This window comes from Salarias fasciatus, chromosome 23 (genome assembly GCF_902148845.1).
Source record: "Salarias fasciatus chromosome 23, fSalaFa1.1, whole genome shotgun sequence".
Taxonomy (NCBI): Eukaryota; Metazoa; Chordata; class Actinopteri; order Blenniiformes; family Blenniidae; genus Salarias; species Salarias fasciatus.
Genome location: NC_043766.1, coordinates 37,730,239 through 37,757,623, shown reverse-complemented (window position 1 = coordinate 37,757,623; position 27,385 = coordinate 37,730,239). Strand labels below are relative to the sequence as shown.

Genomic DNA, 27,385 nt, shown 5'->3' with positions numbered 1-27,385 from the left:
ACAGCATTCTAGCTCCTGGGGCAGCTTTGTGGATACTTAACTGTTTAAACTAGTATTTAGTTAGTATAGTTTAGTTTAGTTTAATTTAGTTTGGTTTAGTTTAATTTTGTTTAGTGTAATTTGGTTTGGTTTAGTTTAATTTAGTTTAGTTTAGTTTAGTTTAGTTTAGTTTAGTTTAGTTTAGTTTGGTTTGGTTTAGTTTGGTTTAGTTTGGTTTACTGTAGTTTGGTTTACTGTAGTTTGGTTTGGTTTACTTTAGTTTGGTTTGTTTTAGTTTAGTTTAGTTTAGTTTGAATCAGGTGTGTAGGATTGAGAAACACTAAGCTAAAGTTTGCAGCGATGACTTTAAGGCCTATTACCACAGTGTGTTGTTAATTCAGGTGTCATTACTGTATTTTATGTAGATAAAGGTTTTGTGGATTTTTTTTCAAAACAGTCATGCAATACTGACAGAGTTAATTAAAACACGGTGTGTATCAATGGGTGTGTATGTAGACATGTAGTGTGCAAGTACTTTGAGTGACTGCAATGACTACAAATATGATATCAATACAGCATTGGAAGGGTGAAGATGTCTAAATTGAGACTGACCAATTGATTCCATATGTCTGTTATGTACAGCGTACAACGTTACATCTGTCAGTGTTGTTAAGCAGCCAGAGGCCCAAAGGAACAAGGTGCCAAGAGGAAGGATGCAAACTTCTTCACTGCCCCGTTTGCCCTCTTTATAAGGGAGACACATCTACAGTCTCATCTTACAACAGTGGTACAGCATGGAGGTATGTTTACTGCTTGCTAATACATTGCTGTAGAATAGTCACCTTTTATTATTATTATTCAAACAGTGGTCAAGAAAACAAGTGTTGGTACTAGATGTTAAAGCCATTTTTTTTTTTGTGTGTGTCTTTGTTCTTTCAGATCTAGTAGAGTCGACATGCAGACTGGGATGTAAAAAAGAATTCCACTACCACTGCTGTGCCTGCAGTCTGCTGTTTTGTAAGAAAACAAACTGCAGACACATCTCAGCACCTGCCGCCCTCAGCCAGCATCAGGGGGGTACTGCACAAAAGTAGGATAAATACATCCAGGATAAATGAAAATGCGCGGCTTGAGTCAGCCTAGTCGGTGTTTTCTCGGATTAATCGGTTGCACGTTTGCCGAGCCAGGATGAAAAGACGCGGCTTACTCAAGCCAGGTGAGGAGCATCAGGATCAGTGGCGTTCACGGCGTTCTTCAGAAGACCACGAGATCGATCACAAAATCACAGATTGAAAATGGAACAAGGACGAGCGTCTTACTTCACACAGGATGAGCAGCAGTGCGGACTGTACTGCGGCTGTCGGGGGGGCTCACTTAAACAGGGGGGTGCCCCAGAGCAAGGACTTTACACAAAACACGTCCATTAATTTCACTCCATATATTACAGCCTGTACGTCTGCTTTCAGTGACGTTTAAGGCATAGCGCCCCCACGCTTCAATGGTGAGGACGAGTACTGCATGCAGGCCGCAGCTTTATTAAAGTGAAATAGTGACGCTCAGATCATCCACTAAAAATGGCCTAATTCTGCATATGATCCATGATTATGATCATACAAAAGTGATAATAATAAAATACAGGAAATACACAGGGGAAACAGCATTTTGCCAATATTTAGGATATTTATTTAAGAAAATTTCAACTCTGTGTCCGTGTTATCTATTGAATCAATTGTCCTCATGCTGTGTTCTGTTTCATCCCTCATCTGTCATGAAGAACAAACCTGTCCAGACAGAAAAGAACCTGCAGCAGGTGAAAACCAGACATAAAAATATTCTGCACTCTGGTAAGTTACTGAAGTGCAGCCGAAAGAGCAATTATCAAATGAAGTGATAAATTTGTTTCTTCTGAGAATGAATTTCTGTATGATTTTAGCCGTTAAAAAAGTGGAGTCAGAATGATGTGGGACCCTTTCACTCCTAAAGGTGGAGTTCTGAAATAGGACGATTTTCCTATTTTCAGGAGACAGTTAAGACTAAATGATATGCTGTCTGTTATATTGTAGTCCATTTCAGTGATATGATACATTTATTTTTCCTTTGTTTCTCATTTTACTCATTGTGTAGCTTCAGGGTTTTTTTTAATTTTATTTCTTATTCTTTATTTTTTACACCAGTGTGGTTTAGTACCAATTTCATTAAGGTTTTTTTTTTCCACTGTCTTTACAATAATCGTGAACCTTTTATTGTAGGACTTGTATTAATAAAGAAAGGATTCTGAAATGTCTGTGTTGAAAGTTATGTTGGTCTTCATATAATCTGTGCAACAAAATAATAATAAAGTCAACCAGACCCTGCAGATGCAGCTACTACAGTAATAAGATTTGGCTGCAGGAGGATTAAATGATGTAATGTGTAGAAAAATCCAGGAAATGCTGTGAACCACGCCCATTTTTCACATTGTTGACAGCAGTTTAATCTGATCCTGGTAGTTAGCCTGCTGTGGAGCAGGTTAGCTTCAGAGAATAAATCACTATGGTGACTTGCCCGGGATAAACTTGGCCAGCTTTTGTGCAATCGACTTGAGGCTAACTTCGTCCAGGATCACCACAAGATCGCCACAGGATAACAACAGTTTGCCGGCTTAATCCCTGATCCTGGTTTTGTGCAATACCCCCCGGGTCAGCTGCCTGCCGAAAGACCACTGCAGCCAGCTCCAGGTTCATATGACAATTTAAATACAGGAATTGCAACTTACGCATCTTCCAAACCTTTTCAGTAACCTGGCAAATTTCATTTCCAAAGGACCATGGAGGACACCTTTCTCGGCTGACGAGGTAAAACTTGCAGCTGGCATACAATTCTTTGCATTTAGTAAAGTAGTATAAACACAGACAAACATTCTTGCTTGATTTGATTACAATGTCCTTTTACCCCCCCCAGGGCGCACCTCACCGGCATATGAGCAGCAGCTGTGGGGTTTTTTTTTCTGATGGTGAGCTGCAGTATATTCAGAAATTATGACTGTTGACTGAACCACTAACACACTTTTTTTTAAAATTTCAGTATGCATTGTATACAACACTGCACATACCATTTGATTTCAGTGAGGCAAGTTCTTTCAACTCAGTTGGATATGTAACTTACAGTTTTGATCATTACCATGGACCAATGGGCCATACACCTAACTTTTTTTGCAGGTTGCTGGAGGAGATTACAACATAGTCGACATCAATGACTGTGCTGTATTATAACATGTATTTGTAACAAGGTAAAACACCGTACATTTGAAGCTTAAGTTAACTTAACAGGTGGACATGCTCTCTATCAGAAGGTGGTGGTGTGCAAAGCTCCTGGAGATATTTATGCCTGAAAGATATTGTATACTGTGTCCATACATTGTTATTTGCTCATATTTTGTGTTTATGAAGATGGAAGCAAATGTCTCGTCTCTCTTGAGCCCTGCAGGACAAGCTGAGTCTGTCCCTCTCAGCCACAACCTCCAGGACAGGCCGTTCCTTCCACCAGAAGTCCTGCAGCTCATCGTGAAATAGATCCTGAGGATGGACCTCACAATGCTTGGAGTCTTCAACCGAGTGTCCCAGTCATTCCGAGACCTGGCCAAACCATTCCACCCTTCCATTTACATTCCATTCTTTGGCAGAGATGCTCAAAATAAAATGAAAGTACAGTGTACATGAGGGTGAGGAAAATGTTCAAGACTGCAGGTCCAGGCAGTTGTGTTGCGCCTAAAAAGTTTTTCTCCAAGGAGGGACTGGAGAAGTGCACACTTGGTTATGCAGCACATGTCTTATGGAAGATATGTACCGTATTGGCCCGAATATAAGACAATGTTTTTTTCCAGAAATTGCGTCCTCAAAAGTGGGGTGGTGTTATAATCGCGGACTTACGGTAGATGGTCAATACCCATCTGCGCCGCTAGATGGAGCCAAAGTATCACTGACCAGAGAGCGAGTGGAGCGATGAAATGAGATCAAATGATCTGATGAAAAATGGCAGATCATCTGGAACAAAGGGGCTGAACGCTGGACAACTGAGCAAAAAACAGAGGCGAAGTTATGATACCAACTTTAAACTGTTGGTGATCGACGCAGCAGAGTCATCAAACAACTGCCAAGCCGCCAGGAGGTCTGGTGTAGCAGAGCCTCGTTCTTATCGGAGAAAAAATGAGAAAAGCTTTCCGTGGTCCCGAGAGCGACGCTTCAGAGAGACTGATAGAAGGGAGAGTGAATACGTCACTGAAAAACGGAAAGACGGAATGCCCATCACCAGAGCATGATTCAGCTGAAGGCACTGGGAAGTTATTTACATCATTTATGCAGTTTTGACCCCTTGAGGTTCTTATTTGTTGTTCATTGTTTCTTATTTTGAGAAAGAGAATATATTTTTTATTCAATACTGTAGAAATATTTTTTCATTTTGTATCTCGTGAAATGTTATCTCAGTTGTTCGTTTTTGAGTTTATAATAACTGTATAATAAAAAGTTGTTTTATGAGTGACCTTACTGTCTTAAGCATTTTTTTTTTTCACAAAATGATCTTTGAAAAATAGGGGTCGTGTTATAATCGGAGTCGTCTTATATTCGGGCCAATACGGTAATTGTTGATGTCTGCCTGTAGATTGTCTGAAGGCTTCTGACATCAGGTGTTTTGGATTTTTTTCCCCAGTGTTATCACTCTTGAACAGAATCAAAACCTTTTTCACAGTGTTTATTTGACATGTGTTTCAGAGAATTATGTTTCTGAAAATGTTTTCTGAAAGAGTTAGGTGTTTTTTTGTTTTTCATAGTAAACATGAGGTGTCTTTGACATAAGTTGTTGTACAAGTTGAAAAATGTGTGTGTAGAAAAATTAACCCCAAGTTTATATAAATATTCTTAAAGCTTTGAAACACAGTAGTGCAGCCATTTTATTTTTTTCATGTCCAAAATATTGAACAGTGAAACTGTGCATCTTTCGTTTCGTTTCGTTTCATTTCGTTTATTTTGTTCTTATTTTTCATGGTAGCATTAAGAGTAAATACATTTATCTTATACAAATTATGAAAGAAAAAAAAAAGAAAAAGCAAGTACATACCATGAAGTAAAGAACAGGAGTAGGTTGAAGAACAATATGTTATTTAACCCCTACCCCATTCTCATAACATAAATACAATATTGTAAAACAATTTCATATCATAGATGACCTTATGTGACTTAAATCATACACCGTGAAGAGAACACAAATATACATCTTAATTTTCACACTCTTTTTCATATAATCGCATAATTGACTGTTTAAACTTAAACTTAAATTGATCAACCCAAAACAAAGGTTCATTTCAAAAGACCAGGGAGGTATTTTGTTATTTACCTGACGGTTTCGGCAGCTGTCAGCTGTCTTCTTCAGAGAGTCACGTGATGTTGTTGTGACGTATCTTGTCAGCTGATTTATACAGGTTTTGGCGCTATTCTCCCACTGGTGGAAGCGGGAGAACAGCGCCATCTCTGAAGAAGACAGCTGACAGCTGCCGAAACCGTCAGGTAAATAACAAAATACCTCCCTGGTCTTTTGAAATGAACCTTTGTTTTGGATTATAACTTGGAAGACCAATGAACCTTTTTGGACTATTAAATTGATCAATATTTAAGCATTTTTTCATTTCGTTGTCAGTTCCATTCCATGTTTTAACGCCAGCCACAGAAATACACATTTGTTTAAGAGTTGTTCTTGCATATGGTTGTTCAAAATCATACATCCTTCTGCTAGTGAAACTTTTTGTTGTAAAAAGGGTTTGGAGCCCGCTCTGCAACAAATTCTGCCTGGCTTTAAACATAACCAACAATGTTTGCAGTGTAATTAAATCTTTCAATTTTAATAGTCCCGACTTCAGAAACAGTTCATGTGTGTGCTCCTTTGGAGTAACTCCGTGAAGAAGTCTAATTGCCCTCTTTTGTAAAGAAACGAATGACAAGAAATTTGATTTATAGGTATTTCCCCAAACTTCTGAACAATACATAAAATATGGTAAAATGAATGAACAATAAAGGATCCTTCTTGTTTTGTAATTCAGAATATACTTGACCTTGCTTAAAACAGCCAGGTTTCTGCAAATTTTCTTTTTGACTTGACCAATATGTGGCTTCCACTTTAATTTATCATCAATGATAACACCTAGAAATCTAAATTCTTAAACTCTTTCCAGATTAGTTCCATTCAAACTTAAATTAATATTTTCAGAACTTTTTTGATTTGTAAACAACATATATTTAGTTTTTGTAACATTTTAATGAAAGCTTATTTACATTGAACCATTTCTGAAGTAGGACCATTTCTTGTGCCACATTTTTTACCAATGAATCTAAATCCTTACCAGAGCAAAAAAAATTTGTGTCATCAGCAAAAAGAACAAAACGTAATATAGTAGACACTGTATAAATATCATTGATATATAAAATAAAAAGATCTTTGACTTTTAAGTGAAGTTTAATGAAAACTGTTCCAGAGGAAGCAGAAACTCTCACTCGTGGATCCAGTCTGAAACACTGTTGCAGAGACCATTAGCGGCCACCAGGGGGTGTCGCGTCCCGGTGCTGGGACCAGGAGTTGCTTGTTGTGTGAAGCTCAGTTTTCACTCGCTGGTGGCGATCCGATGTCCGTTAATCAGCGCTCCCGTCACATTGTCATTAAATAAAACTGCTGTAGAAGAAAATCTGAGGTCATTTCTGAAGTGTCCTTGTCTGTCATGTTCAATAATATATACATTTTATATTACATTTTTGAATCTTTGGAGAAAGAAATGGCTAGCGGATGTTGCTATGGCTAACCCAGATAGTAACCCGGATGTTGCTGCAAAGCGTGGGGAGGTATGAAGCATATGACATCTGTGGTGGGGAGGTTCAGGCGAATATTAAGGGGGCGTTCCAGTCTCCGAACCGGGAACGCCCATTTTTGTCGGGAACGCCCATTTGTGTCCGCAGCCGGAGGATATTGCTTCACACAGGAGACATGACCGCCGCTGTGGTGGAGACGCAGCAGACTTTGAAGCTCTCTAGAACAAAGGAGAGAAACTTCTTCCCCCAGCAGGAGACCAGCGCCATCTTGTCCCACAGAGCCCAAAATGGCTGCCCATCTCCTTCACCATGTGCCAGCCTGATCTCCCTCGAGAACAAAGAACTATGGCGTCTGTCCTCACCTCTGCACCAGAGGAAAACCAGATAAGGGTACAATACCACCGCCAACCTCACGAGGGCACTCGTGAGGCTCCTCCCCAGAGCAGAGGACGGAGGACCAGATCACCGTCTGATTGGCCAAACAGACCCTGGGGGCGGGAGCTCCGCCTGCCAGTCAAACAGACGTCACCAGACGCGCCATCTTCAGTTCAACAAAGGTTTTTATCTAGGGAAGACGTGCTCAGCACGTCTCTCCAGTGGATTATACCCGGTACCGAACGGACCCGCTGGCTGGGACTTTTTGGGACCACCTTTCCTTCACCGGTGAAACCTTTTCCCAGCGGAGCAGAACAGCAGGAGCTGCCCCTGGACCAGACCGAGAGACCACCAGGACCACACCGCTGCAGCAGCCTCTGTCTCCTCCTTCTCCTCCTCCTGCAGCCGACCAAGAACCAACTGAGGGCCCGGACCGGAGAACCGGACGCCTCTTTTCCTCCACGTGGACCCCTCCAAGAGCCCAGGGTTCTTCTGGACACAGAGAACCTGACCAAGATCAGAGCGATGGCTTTGATCTCCCCACCGAAATCACCGTATTTCGCCGACTGCAACACAGCTTGGCCACGGCCGAGCCAAGCTTCCGCCACACGCCTGGCGACCAAACACTCCTTAAATCCCTCATCACACAGAGGTGAGCCTTGGGCAGGTTCAGGCTTAGATAGTGGTGATGATTCAATGCTTGTGTGTTTTTATTGTGAACCAGGACTGAAGCCCGTTCATGATAGTTGTACTGTTTTCCTTTCCTCGTCTCTCTCTCTCTCTTTCTCCTCGCTCCCGTGCGCACGGTCACGAGCACGCACTTCCTCCTCAGAGATCAGACCCGCAAGATGCCGGCCAGCCGTGCATCTGTGCGTGTGAGATAGGAAGACAGGCTCATCTTTCTCCGCCTCTCCTCTTTACTAACCCGAGAGTAGTAAGTTGAACCAGCGCGGTAGTCCAGAGCACACACGCGTGTTGCTCGCCCGCTCGATTCTCCCCCCCCTCTCTCTCTCTCTCCTCCCCTCCGTCTCCGTCTGGCGTGATCTCGTCTCACACCCCGTGCAGCAGATCCGCACACCGACCTCCACGGGGGAAACGGACCAGCAGACCGCCCACCAAGGGGGATCCGGTAACCTCCCCTTCGCTCTCTCTCCCTTCCTCTTTCTCTCTCTCTCATCTACGCAGGCGTGGGTTGCGGGACCCACAGGACGCGCCGCCCCTCGGGCGTCCCCTCACCCTGTCTCCTCCTCTCCATTCTCTCTCTCCCTCTCTCTCCGTCTCTCTCTCTCTCACTGCCCCGCTACCCCCGCCGGGGAAGCCGGACAGGGACCGTCATCGTCCCTCACTCCCTTCGGGAATCAGCCCCGCTTACCGTGACCCGGAACTCCGAGAGACGCGCCGCTCTGCCTCCATTCACACACCGTACACGGAGCCACACACAGCCGGCCCCACCGGGGAATGCTCCGAACGGGTTAACACCTCCTCCTCCTCCTCGCACACACGCGCGCGCGCACACACACACACACACACACACACACACACACACACACACACACACACAACTTGCAAGTTTGAATGTTCTGTTTTGTTGATTATGTGTTAATTAGTAATAGACATTGTTAATAAACGCTCATTAACTGAACTGAATGATTCATGCTTCTCTTTTTGGTGGTCTTGTGACAAATGTCCATGGTTGTATCAGCCTGTGCTCGATCTCACACCTTCTCTGATAATTTAACGGTTGTTTAGTTGAAGATTAACTACCAGCTTAAATTATTTTTCCATCTTTGAGACTGAAAATTGGTAATGAATGTTCCTCTAACGAGGTGGTGCCCTGGAATTATTAATTAAATAACCCACAGGTATATTTAATGCATAATTCACAACTTCTCTCAGCTCATTTCTTGTAATTTACCCATCTCCAGTAATTGGTAATTTGTGGCATTATTGATTAATTATTAACACCTTGTTAATCGATAGTTCAATGGTTAAATCACTCTGTGGTCTACTCCATCACCAAATAGCTGCTTATTTGACATTATTAACAAATAAATAACCATTTATTCTGATTAATAATAATTGATGTTGGGTTAAATTACTTTGTGCTTCACTTTAAACAGTTTATTACGCAGTAATTGATTGTTATTGGTGATCCACTGTGAATGACCTGCAATTATGAATTGGTAAATCAAAATTTACTCAAATTATTAAGTAACTAAATTACTTAATGTAATCCATTACTTCCAGTAATCAATACTTAATTTATTCCCAATTAATTTCCCAATTAGCAATCGTAAACCCCAACAATCATATGCTCAAATAAACTGAACTAACTAACTAACACTTTCCAAAATGTTAGTCCAAAACCAACCTATGAAGTTACATTCAAAAAATAAAAATCCAAACAGCAGAAGATGCACTCTGAACAACTCCACAACTCGCCGATACCGATGCCAGCATTTTCGGCAGTATCGACGCAATTTGTGATACTGGTATCGGAATCTGAACAACTCTAGTAGGTATAGCCGTTTTATTGCAAATTAAAGACACTGTCCATGGTGCTTGAATAGCCAATTAACCGTTGTGGTGTTGATAATCAGTGGGTCACTATTTCATGATAAATCCGAGGTGCTGTCCATGGCACTTAAAAATCCAATTAAATGTTGTGGTCCTGATTATCAGTTTGTCTCTGTTTTCTGATTAATTCCAGGCGCTGTCCATTGTGCTTGAATAGGCAATTGACCGTTTTGGTAGATTATCAGCGCATCACTGTTTATTGATAAATCCAAGGAACTGTCCATTGGGCTCACATTTTGTTAAAACGGGTTGATCGTTGTAGTGGAGATGATCAGTGGGTGACTGTTTAATGATACATCCAAGGCGCTGTCCATAGTGCTTGAATAGCCAATTGACCGTTGTGGTGAAGATTCTCAGTGGGTTGCTGGTTGATCATAAATCCAAGTCACTGTGCATGGTGCTGAAACAGTCAATTGGCTGTTGTGCTCCAGATTTACATTAGGTCACTGTTTAGTGATAAGTGCAAGGCGCTGTCCATGGTGCTGAAATAGCCAAATTACCATTGCAGTCCAGATTCTCAGTGGGTGTACTGTTTGATCATAAATTCAAGGCACTGTGCATGGTGCTGAAATAGCCAATTGACTGTTGTGTTGTAGATCAATAGTGAGTCAGTCTTTCATGTTAACTTGAAAGCACTGTGCATGGTCCTGAAATATCCAATTGACCATTTTGGTGCAATTCCTCAGTGGGTCGCTGTCTATTGACACATCCAAGGTATTGTCCATGGTGCTTGAATAGCCATTTGAACCTTGTGGTGCTGAAATAGCAAATTGACCATTGTGGTTGAGATTATCAGCGGATAACTGTTTCATGATGAATCCAAGGTGTTGTCCATGCTGCTGAAATAAGCAGTTGACCGTTGTGGTGATTACCATCGGCCGTTGTTTAATGATAAATCCAAAGCGCTTTCCATGGTGCTGAAGAGAAGAGATCATTTTATTAGGGACCGAGGCCAGACGGCAAGGTCTCTATTGTTATTCGTCCGTTTTTTTTTTTTCATCCCTCATGGTTATTATTATTCCCACGTGCAAACAAACCCTAATTTGGCCCCCTAAACATGCACGAAAACTCACCAAATTTGGCACGCACATTATGACCGGCGAAACATTTGATAAAATGGACAAATTGACCCCATCTGCTCTCTAGCGCCACCTAGAAACAGTAAAATGTTCACCACGGCCCGCAGGAATGTCGTAGTGAGATCAAACCAAGACGCGTTCGTCTCATCGAGATCTAAAATTCACACGCTGACACCTCTGACCTAAATCCAACAGGATGTCCGCGATTTCCCTTTCAAAGTAAAATTTTGTTCAAAATCACTCCTCACGAAAAAATTATCTCCTCCGAGACCGTTTGTCGTACAGACATAAGAAGCACACGACCTGATAGAGGACAAATTTCTCTACAAAAGTTGTCAACAACTTTGTCAAAAGTCTAACAGTGTACATTTTATTAGCGTTCAAAGTTGGAAGTCTGAAATCCTGCCTTGCTCCTGCCCTCATCCGTTATAATGGGAAAAAAGTTGAAAAAATCGCCTTTTTTCAGCACCTTGAACAAGCGTTGACTGTGGCTAAACCGTGACTCCTATCAACAAACCGAGCACACATATAGCCTCACCAGGTTCTTCCAAACAAGATGATCTAACATAAGTGGGGAAAATGTCATGTTATATGTACGTTTTCACAGGTATGAAAAGGTGTGCGCTCTGCATTTTTTTGCTCTTAGTTATAATGGAGCTGGATGGGGGAAAATCTTGCGCTTCTCGCAAACTGAGGCCTCCATGGACCAAACGAAAAGTCTGTCTGCTTTGAAAGCCTCACCAACTGAAAGACAACTAATTTTCCTATCAAACGTGATATTTTTTGTTCAGTTTTGCCAAACAGGAAAGGAACAAGGAGCAGTTGTTTCCCAAACAGAAGCTTTAATTTTCTCCTCTCTCCCACTCTAACTGACAATACCATATATGGGCATGCATTGCAGTTACACAGTTGACAGCAGCTGTCAATCAAACTCTGACACTCAGTGCCTTCATTCAGTGACTGTCAAAAGCAGATGGCAAAAGCTAACTACTCCATGTTAGTGGATGGGAGATGCTAACTACTCAATGTTAGTGGAAGACAGATGCTAAGAGCTCCATGGTAGTGGGTGGGAAATGCTAAGAACTCCATGTTAGTGGATGGGAGATGCTAACTACTCCATGTTAGTGGATGGGAGATGCTAACAAGTCCATGTCAGTGGATGAGAGATGCTAACAGCTACATGTTAGTGGATGGGAGATGGTAACAACTCCATGTTACTGGATAACTGATGCTAACAGCTCCATGTTAGTGGATAGGACATGCTAACAACTCCATGTTAGTGGATGAGAGATGCTAACAGCTACATGTTAGTGGATGGGAGATGCTAACAACTCTATGTTAGTGGATGGGAGATGCTAACAGCTCCATGTTAGTGGACGGGAGATGCTAACAACTCCATGTTACTGCATAACTGATGCTAACAGCGCCATGTTAGTGGATAGGACATGCTAACAACTCCATGTTAGTGGATGACAGATGCTAACAGCTTCATGTTAGTGGGTGGGAGATGCTAACAGCTGCATGTTAGTGGATGGTAGATGCTAACAGCTGCATGTTAGTGGATGGTAGATGCTAACAGCTACATGTTAGTGGATGGGACGTGCTAACAGCTCCATGTTAGTGGAGGGGAAATGCTAATAATTCCTTGTTAGTAGATGACTGATGCTAACAGCTCCATGTTAGTGGATGGGACATGCTAACAACTCCATGTTTGTGGATGACAGATGCTAACAGCTACATGTTAGTGGGTGGGAGATGCCAACAGCTGCATGTTAGTGGATGGTAGATGCTAACAGCTACATGTTAGTGGATGGGACGTGCTAACAGCTCCATGTTAGTGGAGGGGAAATGCTAACAATTCCTTGTTAGTAGATGACTGATGCTAACAGCTCCATGTTAGTGGATGGGACATGCTAACAACTCCATGTTAGTGGATGACAGATGCTAACAGCTGCATGTCAGTGGATGGGAGAAGCTAACAGCTACATGTTAGTGGATGGGACATGCTAACAACTCCACGATGACAGATGCTAACAGCTCCATGTTAGTGGATGGGACATGCTACCAACTCCATGTTAGTGGATGGGCCATGCTAACAACTCCATGTTAGTGGATGGGAGAAGCTAACAGCTACATGTTAGTGGATGACAGATGCTAACAAGTCCAAGTTAGTGGATGGGACATGCTAACAACTCCAAGTTAGTGGATGGGACATGCTAACAACTCCATGTTAGTGGATGGGACATGCTAACAACTCCATGTTAGTGGATGACAGATGCTAACACCCATTTGTTAGTGGATGGGAGAAGCTAACAGCTACATGTTAGTGGATGGGACATGCTAACAACCCAATGTTAGTGGATGGGAGAAGCTAACAGCGACATGTTAGTGGTTGGGACATGCTAACAACTCCATGTTAGTGGATGACAGATGCTAACAGCTCCATGTTAGTGGATGACAGATGCTAACAGCTACATGTTAGTGGATGGGAGAAGCTAACAACTCCATGTCACTGGATGACAGATGCTAACAGCTCCATGTTAGTGGATGGGACATGCTAACAACTCTATGTTAGTGGATGGGACATGCTAACAACTCCATGTTAGTGGGTGGACGTCTCAGTTTTGGGCCGACAAGGAGGCTCGGTCCCGACCAATGCCGCTTGCGGCTTTAATTATTATTGAAGTGGACACGGGTTTACAGATTTGAATGTTCCCAATGTTCACTTTACAGAACAGTTACAGAGAGAGAGAGAGAGAGAGAGAGGGAGGGAGGGAGAGAGAGCGCAAACAAGCTCCCGGCTTAAAAGGAAAACCTGAACCAGCCCTAACTGTAAGCTTTATTGAATAGAAAGGTCTTAAGTAGGGCTGCACGATTAACTGAAAGTGAATAGAAATTGAGGTTTTAACTGCTGCGGTAACCTCACCACACAGGGCTGAGGTTTTTAGAGGCATTTGAGTGACAGACCTATCTGCCAATCAAAATGTTCGATTCACGCGTTCCAGGCCACTGGCCAATAAGAAATGACAATAGGAATCAAGTATGTATGCACTGCACTGCTTCGGCTAACTACCATCATGTTACTAACAACAAACTCTGCACGTGTACTTTGCGGTGTCGTGAGGAGCAAAAAGTTTTCAGTGTAACTCATTCACGGTTTGATATGGCTGAGGTGGCAACAGAAGAGGGTGCGGAGCAGTTGGTATCAAAAAAGAACTGTAGTTCAGTTGTTTGGACTTACTTTGGGTTTGAAAAAAAAATGATGTGGAGCAAAAGCAAGCCAAATGTAGATTGTGTCACCGTGCAGTAGCCAGATCCAGAGGAAACACATCTAATTTGTACCAACACCACTAAACAAATAGGGCATTAACAGAAACGTTGACGAGTCATAGGTTATTCTCTCTCTCACCCGTCACCCAACAGCGCTCCAGCCTTCATCCAGCGCATGTGGATGCGCTCATCTCTCTCCATGAAAACATGAAGCGCAAGCCCAATAATGTGAGGGAAGATGACCCAGAGTAGGATTACTAAACTGATTGTGATCTACGAATATTACAACTATAAGCACTGTTTTTTTTTTAGCCTTTATCTTGTTTTTTTTTTTGTTTTTTTTGCGAGTTAAAGTTGGTTTCTGAGTGATGCCGGTGCCTATTTGCGGTTCTGGTTTTTAATTTCCATTTATTTCATGTTGAAAACTGTTTCAGTAATTTTCTGTGAACCACGGAAGCAAGACCAGTATTGAGTCACAATTTCGACAGCATTGGGTTTTGATTATTTTGTTATTTATTTCATGAAAACAACGCACTCTTTTTTTTTCCAAACGTTATGCGGACAGGCATGGTGGCGTCTCGGCTGATGCTGCCTGAAGCTTTGTCAAGTTAGTTTACATTATGTGTTATTTTATGTGTCAACTTGAGCAAGACCATGTAAAAGTAACAAGAATGTTTTCAACCATAATTTTAGCAATTTTTTGCATTTGAAAGTGTGGAGGTTGTGGAAGGAGGAGACGGACGCAGGACTCGGATTGCGCGTGGCTTATTCTTTGCCCTGACCGTGACAGCTGTCATCCAGGAAGCCGCCATGACGGAAGACTCCCGCCTATTTATCCCCACCGACAGTGCAACACACACCCCTACGTCACCAACCCCGCCCCTTCTAATGTGAGGTAACTCCCTCCCCACAGACACCACACAGCCCCCCCCCGAACATTCAGAAGGGAGCATGCACCCCAAGGGGGAACAAAAACAAAACCTACCACTACATCAACATCAGTCTCTTAAGGGCGGTCTAACCACATGGCCAAACCGACTGCGCACCTCCACAGCAGCAGGCGTGGAACCCGCCGGCGGGACGACAGGGGCAGGAGTCCCCACGACGGTATTCGGCTTGGGGTACGCCCCCATCTCGGGGGCTGCGCCACCTCCACCGGCTCCTCCGGCAGAATATGGGCAGGCTTCAGACGATCCACCGAAACCCGGATTGGCGCACCACCCATGTCCAACACAAAGTTCTTGGGGCCTGCCTCCAGGACGAGGAACGGACCGTCATAAGGAGGCCGCAGCGGGGCCCGGTGGGCGTCATAGTGAACAAATACATATTTAGCAGCCATCAAAGTCTTCGGAACATAGGAGCGGGGGAGGCAGTGGTGAGCAGGGAGCGGGCCAAAACCCCGACCGGCATCCATGAAACTGGGCCCCGAGGCCCCTCGCCACCGCTGTCCAGACCTCAGAGGTGAACTGGGGACCTCTGTCCGAAGCGATGTCCAGCAGAGTGCCGAAACGGGCCGCCCAGGTGGATATGAAGGCCCGTGCCACCTCCGCCGACGTCGTCGAAGCCAGTGGAACCACCTCCGGCCACCTGGTGGTCCGGTCCACCATCGTCAGGAGGTGAGTAAAGCCCTGCGAGGGGGGCAGCGGACCCACCAAGTCCAGGTGGATGTAGTCAAATCTCCTCTCGGGCACGAAGAACGGCTCCTTGGTGTGGCGATGAATCTTGGCCCGCTGACACGCCACACAAGAGGCCGCCCAGGCCCTGACGTCTTTCTTGAGGCCTGGCCAGAGGAACTTCGCCCCCACCAGCTTCACCGACGCGTTCACCCCAGGATGCGACAGCGTGTGAATGGCATTAAACACCCGGCGGCGCCAGCCTGCAGGCACCATGGGGCGGGGCTGACCAGTGGAGACATCACAGAGGAGCGAAGCGCCACCGTCCTGAAACGCCACATCCTGCAGCTTCAGCCACGTGGCGGCCGTCCTGTACTCCTGGACCTCCGCATCAGCTGGCCGGTCAGCGGCCATAGCAGCATAATCCACCCCCAGCTGCACAGAGCTCACGTGGGCCCGAGAGAGGCAGTCCGCGACGGCGTTGCTTTTACCCGCCACATGCCGAACGTCCGTCGTGAACTCCGAAATAGCAGAGAGGTAGCACTGCTGTCTGGCAGACCATGGCTCTGTGGCCTTGGCCATAGCGAAGGTGAGGGGTTTATGGTCCACAAAAGCAGTGAACCGCCGCCCCTCCAGCAGGAACCGGAAGTGGCGCGTAGCGAGGAAAAGAGCTAAAAGCTCACGGTCAAATGTGCTGTACTTCCTCTCACTGTCCCGCAGCTGCTGGCTGAAAAATGCGAGGGGACGCCAGGCTCCTTCCACCCACTGCTCACAGACAGCCCCCACTGCGTAATCCGAGGCGTCTGTGGTGAGCGCGACCGGAGCCGCCGGTGAGGGATGTGCCAACATAGCGGCATCGGAAAGTGCTGCAGGGACTTGACGGTGCGAGGACGAGGAAAAACGGCGATCGCCTCCACCTTTGTGGGCAACGGAACCACCCCGCGTGAGGAGACACGATGACCCAGGAAGTCAATTTCCAAGAGGCCGAACTGCCATTTGGCTGGATTAATAATCAGCCCGTGCTCCGTAAGCCTCCCGAAGAGCCGCCGCAAGTGTAACAGGTGCTCCTCGGCTGAGGCACTGGCCACCAGGATGTCATCCAGGTACACAAACAGGAAAGGCAGCCCCCGCAGCACAGAGTCCATCAGCTGCTGGAAGGTTTGCGCCACACCTTTAAGACCAAACGGCATCCGCAGGAACTCAAACAGGCCAAACAGAGTGATCACCGCAGTCTTGGGCACGTCCCCGGGGTGGACTGGGACCTGGTGATAGCCCCTCACTAAATCCACCTTGGAAAAGATAACTTTCCCCGCCAGGTGGACCGAGAAATCTTGGATGTGCGGAACGGGGCACTGATCGTGCTGGGTGATGTTATTCAGACGCTTTTTTTTTTTTTTTTTTTTTTTTTTTCCCCTTGTCCTGTTTGGCAGCTGGGGTGTGCAATATTGCATGATTGTAGCCTTTTACTATCCGAACAGATTTTAATATTAGCAGCAGGAGGAGACTGAATCTCCTCCTGCTGCTGCCTTTATTTAAAGCTGGCATCCGGCATGGCTGCCGGACAGGACCGGGACGGAAACGCTCAGAGAGCGAGAGACAGAAGAGAGAAAGATAGAAAGATAAAGAGAGGGAAAACGGGAGGGGGGAGCACAACCTATGTACAAATTCACGATGCAAAACAGTGTTGTCGACACACCACACGTAACCAAGAATCGTCATCACCAACAATCTGGACAACACCAAAACAGAGCCGACAACCAACACAAAAACTGACACAACCATACATATACGTATATATAATTTTTTTTTTTTTTGTGAGAATAGAGCTAGTGGTAACTAGTAGCAAACTCGGGGCGTGCATCAAGAGAAGGCTACTACAGATCACCATTAGTCTAACCACCACAAAAACACAAGGTAACCCAGTATGTGAAGAGGGATTAAAAATCAGCGTGATCATGCAAATGTAATGGTGATGGTGATGTGGACAGTGATCATGCATATATGACCTCTGACCCCTGAGAAGGCCAGAAGCAGGCCAGAGAGGCCCTCAGAGCCCAGACAGACGGCGGTCATCCCAGAGCCCGGATCCAGGCCGCTCCCCCAGGCAGACGCCCACGCTCCGGTCCAGAAACGGGGCAGAGGAAAGCCCCGGCCGGGGACCCCAGCAGTCCCGGGGCCTGGGCCACGACCGGCAGGAGCCAGTCCACCCCGGGTGCCGGACGCCCGGGGCGGGCAGAGCCGAGAGCCCAAGGCCCAAGAGCCCAAGAGCCAACCCCCTACACAGGCGGAGGGCCGTGACCCATCCGGGAGAACCGGCCAACACGGGCGGCCACCCACCCTAGGCCAGTACACCCCCCAGCGCTCCGGCCACGCACCCCGAGATCCAGGGCATCACCCCCCCCCCCCGGCCCGCCCATCCACCCCCCGACCCACCCCTCCAACCCTGTCTTCTCCCACCTCACTCCCCCCGCCCCAACCCAACACTCACACCCAGTCGCTCACACTGACACACACACACACATGCGTGCACGCACACACACGCACACACATACACACGCACGCACACACACACACAGACACACACACACACACACACTCACACACATCCCTAAACCAAACATACTCACATTCTGACACACTCACACACCAGCAAGCACATACACATGCACACACACACATGCACACACACACACACACACACACACAGTCCACCCTACCCCAAACACACTCACATTCCCACGTCATCCAACCGTCATGTCCTGTGGGAGACCCTCCCGGAAGGCAAGGGAACACCGGACCCCACATCCCGGCCCCCCCGCCACCCACAACTGCCGCCCCCATCCCCAAACTTTACCGACGCAGACAGGCATGCACCCCCCAGAGCCAGCAGTCCCCCAAACCACAGCCGGTACAAACCCCAGGCCTTTGGGGAAACAACAGCCCCCCCCCCCCCCCCCCCCCCCCGCCCAGCCCCCCACCAGAAGGAACCCGGAAACGGGGGCGCAGAAGACCCCATTACCCCCTCCCCCCCGGCTCGTGAGTGTTGATGGAGTATATGTTGTTTGCGATTAAAATTGAGGGTCAGTAACCACACCGTGCCGCGAGTGAGGCCAAACGAGCAGTCTCATCCACCTGAACAGCCCCACCCCCGACACGGCGTGCCAAGACCCCCGACGTGTGTGTTTGTATGTATTTGGTCGTGTTAGATGACTAAGTGCAGTTAAGACTGAGAGGCGAGCCACTGAAGGGTGCAGTGATTGAGGCCACTTAGACGGCCCCCTCCACCACACCCGACCTGATAGGCCCGCCTCCCAAAGCCCTATGTGTGTGTGCATGGGGGCGGGGAGAGAGGGGGGGTCGGGGGATGCCGCAGCACCCCCGTCACCCAGGAGCCCCCGGATGAAGGACAAGGTCAGGACCGCCACCCCCCCCCCCCCCCCCCCCCCCCCCCCCCCCCCCCCCCCCCAGGACCAGGGCGGACAGCAACCATGGCCAAAGAGCCACCAATTCAGGAAGCACACACCCATCATGCATCAGGAGGAGTGGAGGTGAGGACAGACAGGGGGCAGCGGAAGGACCCAGACCCAGGGCCCACCGCCCCCAGGCCCACTGGGACCACCCCCCACAGGGCACCACACTGTCTCCCCACATACATACCTCCAATCGCCCACACATATACACCCACACATACAGACATACATACATACTTACAGATACACACCCACACACACATACATGCTCACAGAAACATACCCACACATACATACACACACACACACACATACACAATCACACACATATACATACATATCCAGATACACACCCACACACTCACATACACATACATACATACCCACTCATACAAAAACATACATACTCACACATACACACCCACACACATATACACATGCACATACACGCACAACCACCACCACCCCCCTAACCCCCACTGCCCCCCACCACCCCCCCATCTACCCCCCCATCCACCCCTCCCCCCGCCCACCCCCCCACCCATCCAACCCACCCCCCTGGTACACATCCCCGGGGGGCAACCGAGTAGCAAGGGACAGCAATCCACCCTTCCCCAAAGTGCAGGAATAGGAGGAGAAGGAAAACACATCCACCAAGCGGCTAACAATCCCTGCGCACACAGGAAATCTGCTCCAAGGATTGGAACTGCGACATCAGCCATCACAAAGTCCCAGCCGAACCGTCGCCCGTCAAAACACACAGTCACAAACCTGGTGCCAAATGTCCGGATCGGAGTCCCGTTAGCGGCATCCAGCTGCGGCCCGTGCTCCCCGCTGGCTCTGTCCGTGCTGGAAGCGGGAAGAATGCTCCGCTGTGCGCCCGTGTCCATGAGGAAATGCCGTCTGGAAACCGTGTCTTTAACGAACAGCAGCTTGTTAACATCCCCAGCGCCCAAAGCCGCTACTGAGCGCTGGGTCTGCCTTTTCCCTGCACCGGGAACGCACACGGCGGTGTGCAGCACCTCGCCCGGGAGCCGAATCGCCGGTGAAAAAAACACAGCGTTCTGTCCTCAGCACTGCGATCCCGAACAGCGGCAGCCGCCGCAGGTGCATCCTCCTCCAGCAGAAGCTGTTGCTCCGGCGGGCACGCAGCATGGACGCCGAGCGCGCGTGATGCGACCAGGATCCTCGTCCTTCGTGCGCAACAACGGTGAAGTGGCCAACGCGGTGCGCACCGCGGCCGGGCGCTGACGCAGGAACAGGTGGATGAACAAGAACGACGTGTCGCCGGATCCCAGCAGCGCCAACATGCTCTCCATCAGTTCCGAGGACTTGCCGTCTCCCAAGCCGTTCAGGGAAAAAAGCCTGTCCGCCCGCTCCGCGTCCGACAGTTGAAACAGACGAAGGAGCTGCGCTTTCAGGGCGGCGTACTTGCCCTGGGCCCGCGGATCCCGCAGGACCCCATCACACGACGGGTAGTGGACAAATCCAGAGCCGCCACCACATAGTAGTACCGCGTCTCGTCAGCCGTGATGCCTCTCAGCTGGAACTGGGCCTCAATGTGTTGGAACCACGGCTCCGGATCGTGTTGTCAGAACTCCGGCAGCTTGATCGCCGCGGCGAACACGGCGGGAGCAGCCTGCGCTCCGGTACCATCACCCGACTCCACAGACATGCTGCATCACGTCAGGGTCACCAATGTGGAGGTTGTGGAAGGAGGAGACGGACGCGGGACTCGGATTGAGCGTGGTTTATTCTTTGCCCTGACCATGCCAGCTGTCATCCAGGATGCCGCCATGACGGAACACTCCCGCCTATTTATCCCCACCGACAGTGCAACACACCCCCCTACGTCACCAACCCTGCCCCTTCTAATGTGAGGTAACTCCCTCCCCACAGACACCACAAAAGTATAAAATGTGAAAATCGCAAATCGAATCGCAATCGCATTATTGGTCAGAAAAATCGCAATTAGGTTTTTGTCAAAATCGTGCAGCCCTAGTCTTAAGCCTAGTCTTAAAAGCAGACACTATGTCAGCCTCCCTCAGCGGGTCAATGTTTAATGGTCAATCCAAGGTGCTGTCCATGGTGCTAAAATAAAGAGTTGACTGTTGTGGTGGAGATTATCAGCAGGTAGCTGTTTAATTGCAAATTCAAGGTGCTGTCTGTGGTGCTGAAATATCCAATTGACCATTGTGGTGCAGATAATCGGTGGGTCGTTGTTTAATGATAAATCTAAGGCGCTGTCCATGGTGCTGAAATAGCCAATAGACCGTAATGGTGAAGATTCTCAGTGGTTTGCTGTTTGATCATAAATCCAAGGCACTGTCCATGGTGCTGAAATAGCCAATTGACCGTTGTGGTGTCAATAATCAGTGAGTAGCTGTTTAATTGGGCGACAGTAGCTCAGTTGGTAGAGCGGGTCGTCTTATAACTGGAATGTTGTCGGTTCGATCCCTGCTCCCACAGGCGTAAAACTGTCGTTGTGTCCTTGGGCAAGACACTTCACCCACCTTGCCTAGTATGAAAGTTGTGAGAGTGAATGGTTGGTGGTGGTCAGAGGGGCCGATGGCACAGATTGGCAGCCTCGCTTCCGTCAGTCTGCCCCAGGGCAGCTGTGGCTACAGTAGTAGCTTACCACCACCCAGTATGGTGTGAATGAATAATGCACTGTAAAGCGTCTTTGAGTGTCCTGAAAAGTGCTATATAAAACCAATGCATTATTATTATTAATTGCAAATTCAAGCCAGTGTCCATGCTGCTTGAATAGCCAATTGAGAATTGTAGTCCTGACCATCAGTTTGTCTCAGTTTTTAGATTAATCCTAGGCCCTGTCCATGGAGCTGAAATAACCAATTGACCGTTGTGGTGGAGATTATCAGTTGGGTGCTGTTAATAAATCCATGGTTCTGTCCATGGCACTGAAATAGCCAATTGACAGTTATGGTGTCGATAACCATTGGGTCACTCTCTCATGACAAGTCCAAGGCACTATCCATTGTGCTTGAATACCCAATTGACAGTTGTGATGCAAATAATCAGCGGGTCACTGTTTAAAGATGAATCTCAGGCACTGTCCAATAACCAATTGACCATTGTGGGGCAAATAATGAGTAGGTTGCTGTTTAATGATAAATCCAAGGTGCTGTCCATGGTACTTGAATAGCCTATTGACCATTTGGGTGTCGATAATCAGTGGGTTGCTCTTCATGACAAGTCCAAGGTGCTGTCCATGGTACAGAAATAGCCAATTGACTGCTGTGGTGGAGATGTTCAGTTGGTTGCTGTTAACTGATAAATCCATAGTTCTGTCCATGGAGCTGCAATACTGTTCCACGCATGTTCCACCTGGAGGAGACCCCGGGGAAGATCCAGGACATGCTGGAGGGACAATGTCTTGCGGCTGGCCTGGGAAAGCCTTTGGATCCTCCCAGAAGAGCTGGAAGAAGTGCCTGGGGACAGGGAAGTCTGGGCATCCCTGTTGAGACTGTTGCCCCCGTGACCCAGCCCCGGATAAGTGGTAGAAAATGGATGGATGGATAGATGGAGCTGCAATACCCAACTGACAGTTGTGGCGCAATTAATCAGCGGCTCAGTGTAGGTCGCTGTTAATGATAAATCCAAGCCACTGTCCATGGTGCTGAAATAGCCAATTGATCGTTATGGTCTAAATCAATAATGGGTCACTCTGTCATGACAAATCCAAGGTGCTGAAAAAGCTAACTGACCGTTGTGGTGGAGATTATTAGCGGGTAACTGTTTAATGATGAATCCAAGGTGTTGTCCATGGTGCTGAAATAAGCAGTTGACCATTGTGGTGATTATCAGATGGCTGTTGTTTAATGGTAAATGGACTACACTTGTATAGCGCTTTTTACCCTGCATGACAGAGCCCAAAGCGATTCACACTGCAATATCACATCACCCTTTCACACCATACTCAGTGGTGGTAAACTACTATTGTAGCCACAGCTGCCCTGGGGCAGATTGACGGAAGCGAGGCTGCCAACCTGCGCCATCGGCCCCTCCGACCACCACCAACCATTCACTCTCACAACTTTCTTGCCCAAGGACACAACGCCAGTTTTACGCCTGCGGGAGCGGGGATCGAACCGCCAACCTTCCGGTTATAAGACAACCCACTCTACCAACTGAGCTACTGAGCCACGTGCTGTCCATGGTGCTGAAATAGTCAATTGACCGTTATGGTGTAAATCAATAGTTATAGGGATTAATTGGCTTTTAGTGTATAGCATAAATGTTACATCAGTAAAGCCATCAATCAGATGACCAGTGGGAAAGCTCCTGGCCCCGATGCCATCCCTGCTGAGGTGTACAAGACAGGTGGCGAAGCCATCCGTAACCAACTGACAAGCCTGTTTCAGACCATGTGGAACCAGGGGCAACTGCAACAAGAATTCAGGGACGCCACAATTGTTCACATCTAAAAGCGCAAGACCCTCCAAGGCAAGCAGAAGTGAGCAGCACGCAAAGCCAGAGACACCAGTATCAACAGCACAGCGCCTACCCACTACTGTCTGACCTGTGGGCGAGGCTTCCTTGCCGGGATCGGCCTCATCAGGCACCTCCGGACACGTAGTTAGCAGCTCCAGGTCATAACAGATGTCACGGTCATCTTCGATTATGAAGGACGAACACACACACACACACACACACACACACACACACACACACACACACACACACACACACACACACACACATATATATATATATATATATATATATATATATATATATATATATATATGTATGTATATGACAGTCACTTGTTCTTGGTCAGCCTGAATGCCTTGTGCTGAGAGCTCATCTCCCAGATAGACTATTCCTTGTGCTCCAAACTGACATTTGTTTCTCTTGAGCTTTAGTCCATATTCACATACCTGCTGGGAGGACTCTGCTCAGCCTGGCACTGTGCTCTTGGATTGGGGAGTCCCAGATGATAATGTCATCAATATCCACCCAATCCCCTTCCAGTCCCTCCATGATGTGCTCCATCACTCTGTGAAACACGTCAGATGCCGAGATGATGCCAAAAGGCAGCCTCAGGAAGCAACATCTGCCAAAAGGTGTGTTAAAGCTGCAGTACTCAGTCCTGTTTTCATCTAACTGAAGCTGCCAGAAACCTCGTGATGCATCCAGCTTTGAGAAGGACATGGCTCATCTCGCTTGGGATTCTTCTCATTTTGGTGTCTGCTGGTGCTTTTGATGTTCTCATTTCAATCTTTTGGAACCATGCACATTCTCAGGTCACCACTGGGAGTTGACCCAGTCAGTTGGTTCCTCAGCCTTCCTGATCAGCCCCAGCATCGTCATCCTGCCCAGCTCCTTCTTCAGACGGTCTCTCAGTGGTGCTGGAACTCTGCATGGAGCATGAACAACTGACTGTGCATCTTCTTTGAACTGGGTTTTGTATGTGAATGGCAACGCAGCAACACATCTGAAAACATCTTCAAAGCTCTGCATTATGGAGTCAGCATTCTCATTTGTTGTGTTTGCTGTGTTAATGTGATCCTCTCTCTTCACCAGTCCCAACTCCTCACAGGCTTCATCACCCAGCAGTAAATCTTGTCCTTCAGCAACTACAGAGAAAAACAGGTCCTGCTCTTTTCTTTTCAGAGTCACTTTCAGCTTGCATGGTCCAGAGCTCTGTCTTCTCTCCATTGTAGTCTCTCAGCTCTGTCACTGCATGATTTATTTTGGAGTTTCTGTTTTATTGTCTTGACGTCAGCTGCTCTGATCAGGATTGCTTTTGCACCAGTGTCCAGTTTCATTGTGATCACAGTCCCATTTATTTACAGTGATGCTCATTTATCTTCCCCATTTGTTGCCCCTCCCACACTTCCCATCATCAACAAGGCAGCACTCAGATGTTTTGAAATAGAGCAACAATTATTTATTTCTTAATGAATTTAGCAGGGTCAAAAATCCAACAAACCAAAATCATACCAATGGTTCAAACAACATGTCCAACAGAATCAAACAAAAGATGGAAATAAGAAAAATCATAACTTAAGTGGATTGCTAGCATCATGCTAACATTGTGAGATCATGTTCTGATAGGCCCCTCCCACCTTCGGATGGGCTCCTCCTCCTCCCTGCTGTCGGAGACCGAGACTGTCCTTCCTACAGAGGACACAGACTCACTGAAGAACCAGACCAAAAGAGGTCAAATCCAAATCCAGCAGTCAGAGGTTGAGTGAATGTGGTGTTGAAGGTGTAGAGGTGGATCAGAGAGTCAGAGGAGACTCTGAAGAAGGACAGAGAGCCAGCGGGACAGTCCACATACACTCCTACTCTACCAGACCAGGAGGAGGAGGAGGAGGAGGAGGAGGAGGAGGACAGGAATGTGTATCTGTCATTGTGCCAGACAGAGTAACGTCCATCATCGCACCTCAGACTCCAGGACTGATTCCCTCCAAACCTACATTCCCCACTGCGTCCTTTCCTTCTGATTCCTCTGTAACTCACTGATATAGAAACAGCTCCACTCCACTCGACCTCCCAGTAACATCGACCACTCAGATCATTTCTACACAGCAGCTGTTTACAGTGATCAAATCTGAGTGGATGATCAGAATACGGCTGTTCTTCCTCCAATAGTGTCACCTTCCTGTTGTTGTTGGACAGTTTGAGCTCTCTGTTCATTGAGTTTTCATCCAGTTGAAGTTGAGAGAAATCTGATGGAGAGAAAAAGAGTTCAGTCCTGATGTGACACATGTGATGGATTTGTTGTTTGTGGACTTCCTGACATGTTGTTGATGGAGAGAAAGTTTGATGAGGACACTTTTTGTCAGGCTTCTCTTGTCAGTAATGTTTGAATGAATCCAAAGCTTTGATTGAAAGACAAACGGACAGTGATGAGTCCAACTTACACTTCCTCAGACCAGGTTTGAGCCTCTGCTGTCCACCATGGTCCACCCTGCAGGGAGAGAGACAGTCAGACAGGAAGACAGGGCATTGGTCAAGACACAAGCCCATGAGGAGCTCCTGTTGTGTATCCATACCTGAGAGTCTCCAGTGAGCAGTGTGGATCCTCCACTGCCGCTGACAGCTCCTTCACTCCTGAGTCTCCTGGATGGTTGTAGCTCAGGTCCAGCTCTCTCAGATGGGAGGACTTGGATCTCACAGCTGAGACCAGAGAAGCACAGCCTTCCTCTGAGACCAGACACCCTGACAGACTGGAGACACAAACATGGCTGCATCAAGTCAAGAAGGAAGAAGGAAGATCCTCCACATGATCAAGCAACAGCTGGATCCTGACCTGAGAGCTTCCAGTTTACAGTGAGGACTCTCCAGTCCAAGAGACAGACGCTTCACTCCTGAATCCTGCAGGTCGTTGTTACTCAGGTCCAGATGTGTCAGACTGGAGGACTGAGAGCTGAGAAGTGAGGACAGAGCTCCACAGCTTCTCTCTGACAGACCACAGCAGCTCAACCTGAAGAAGAAGCAACAATGAAAACCACATCAATGTTTGTCATGGACTCAGTTCTACATCTCTGACTTGGAGCATCACAAACACAGTGAGTGGAGGATGGAAAGCTGCTGCTCTGCAGCTCAACTGAGACTGGAAACTTGAATCTGCCCACATGGAAAAGACAATTAAAAAGCTTCTGAGAAGTTCACAGGCTCTGCTTTTATGTTTGGCTACTGGAAGACCCGACTGGCTGCTGAGCAGTTGTATGGAGCCTGTCAGGCGGACCATCTTGACTGTCAGAGTACTGCCCACCCAGCTGTAGTCTGACAGTAGGTGGAAAGTGGTGCAGCATCTGCAGGGAGGACCTGGTGCTTTGCCCAGTCCCTGTGATCTTGAATCCTTACATTCTCCAATGGGAGGAGTTACCCTCCATCTGCCCTGAGGGTGAATGTGGCAACAATATCAATCCAGCTTGATAGCTGAAATACCACAGTGGGAACCACGACCTGGCATCAGCTTTCTCAAGGGGGCTCTGAGGCTTTGCCCCCAAGAGCCCCACACACCCCAGCATAGGACCTGAACTTAGTGCTGAATGGCGTGTGTCAGCCTCCCCTGTGAGCCCTTGGCTACAGTGGAAGCCACGCAAGACCACATCCTTGGTGGCCGTTACATCGGCGAAATACATGGGTGAGGTCTACACTTTGTCAGTCCATCATGCTTTGAGTGGCACCTGGATATTAGGGTTGACACTCAA

At 47.3% G+C, this 27,385-nt stretch overlaps 4 protein-coding genes across 4 annotated transcripts in view; 1 reads left to right on the top strand and 3 right to left on the bottom strand.

Moving 5' to 3' along the window:
* Window positions 1-27,385, bottom strand: part of LOC115382184 (NACHT, LRR and PYD domains-containing protein 12-like) — an 815,989-nt gene that overhangs the window by 630,641 nt on the left and 157,963 nt on the right. The window lies entirely within an intron of this gene.
* LOC115382179 (NACHT, LRR and PYD domains-containing protein 3-like) overlaps window positions 1-27,385 on the top strand; it is a 1,352,480-nt gene that overhangs the window by 1,239,325 nt on the left and 85,770 nt on the right. The gene's annotated exons all lie outside the window — the stretch shown is intronic.
* On the bottom strand, window positions 25,090-26,222 carry LOC115382235 (stonustoxin subunit beta-like). Its single transcript, XM_030083947.1, has 2 exons — window positions 26,090-26,222; window positions 25,090-25,894 (listed from the first exon to the last, which is right to left on the bottom strand). The coding sequence occupies exons 1-2, from the start codon at window positions 26,217-26,219 to the stop codon at window positions 25,341-25,343; spliced, it is 684 nt and encodes a 227-aa protein (XP_029939807.1). The 5' UTR covers window positions 26,220-26,222; the 3' UTR covers window positions 25,090-25,340.
* The window catches only part of LOC115382191 (NACHT, LRR and PYD domains-containing protein 12-like), a gene marked incomplete at its 3' end in the record, with an annotated part of 141,197 nt that continues 140,095 nt past the window's right edge, over window positions 26,284-27,385 (bottom strand). The window contains 2 exon segments of the mRNA XM_030083878.1: window positions 26,284-26,395; window positions 26,479-26,652. Of these exon segments, the coding sequence (XP_029939738.1) occupies window positions 26,284-26,395; window positions 26,479-26,652 (286 nt within the window).

Excerpts from the sequence above, each read along its gene's own strand:
- LOC115382235 (XM_030083947.1), bottom strand. The coding sequence starts at position 26,219 with ATGGATACACAACAGGAGCTCCTCATGGGCTTGTGTCTTGACCAATGC. Across the intron at positions 25,895-26,089 it reads CAAACCTGGTCTGAGGAAGT|ATTTCTCTCAACTTCAACTG; the intron begins GTAAGTTGGACT and ends TCTCTCCATCAG.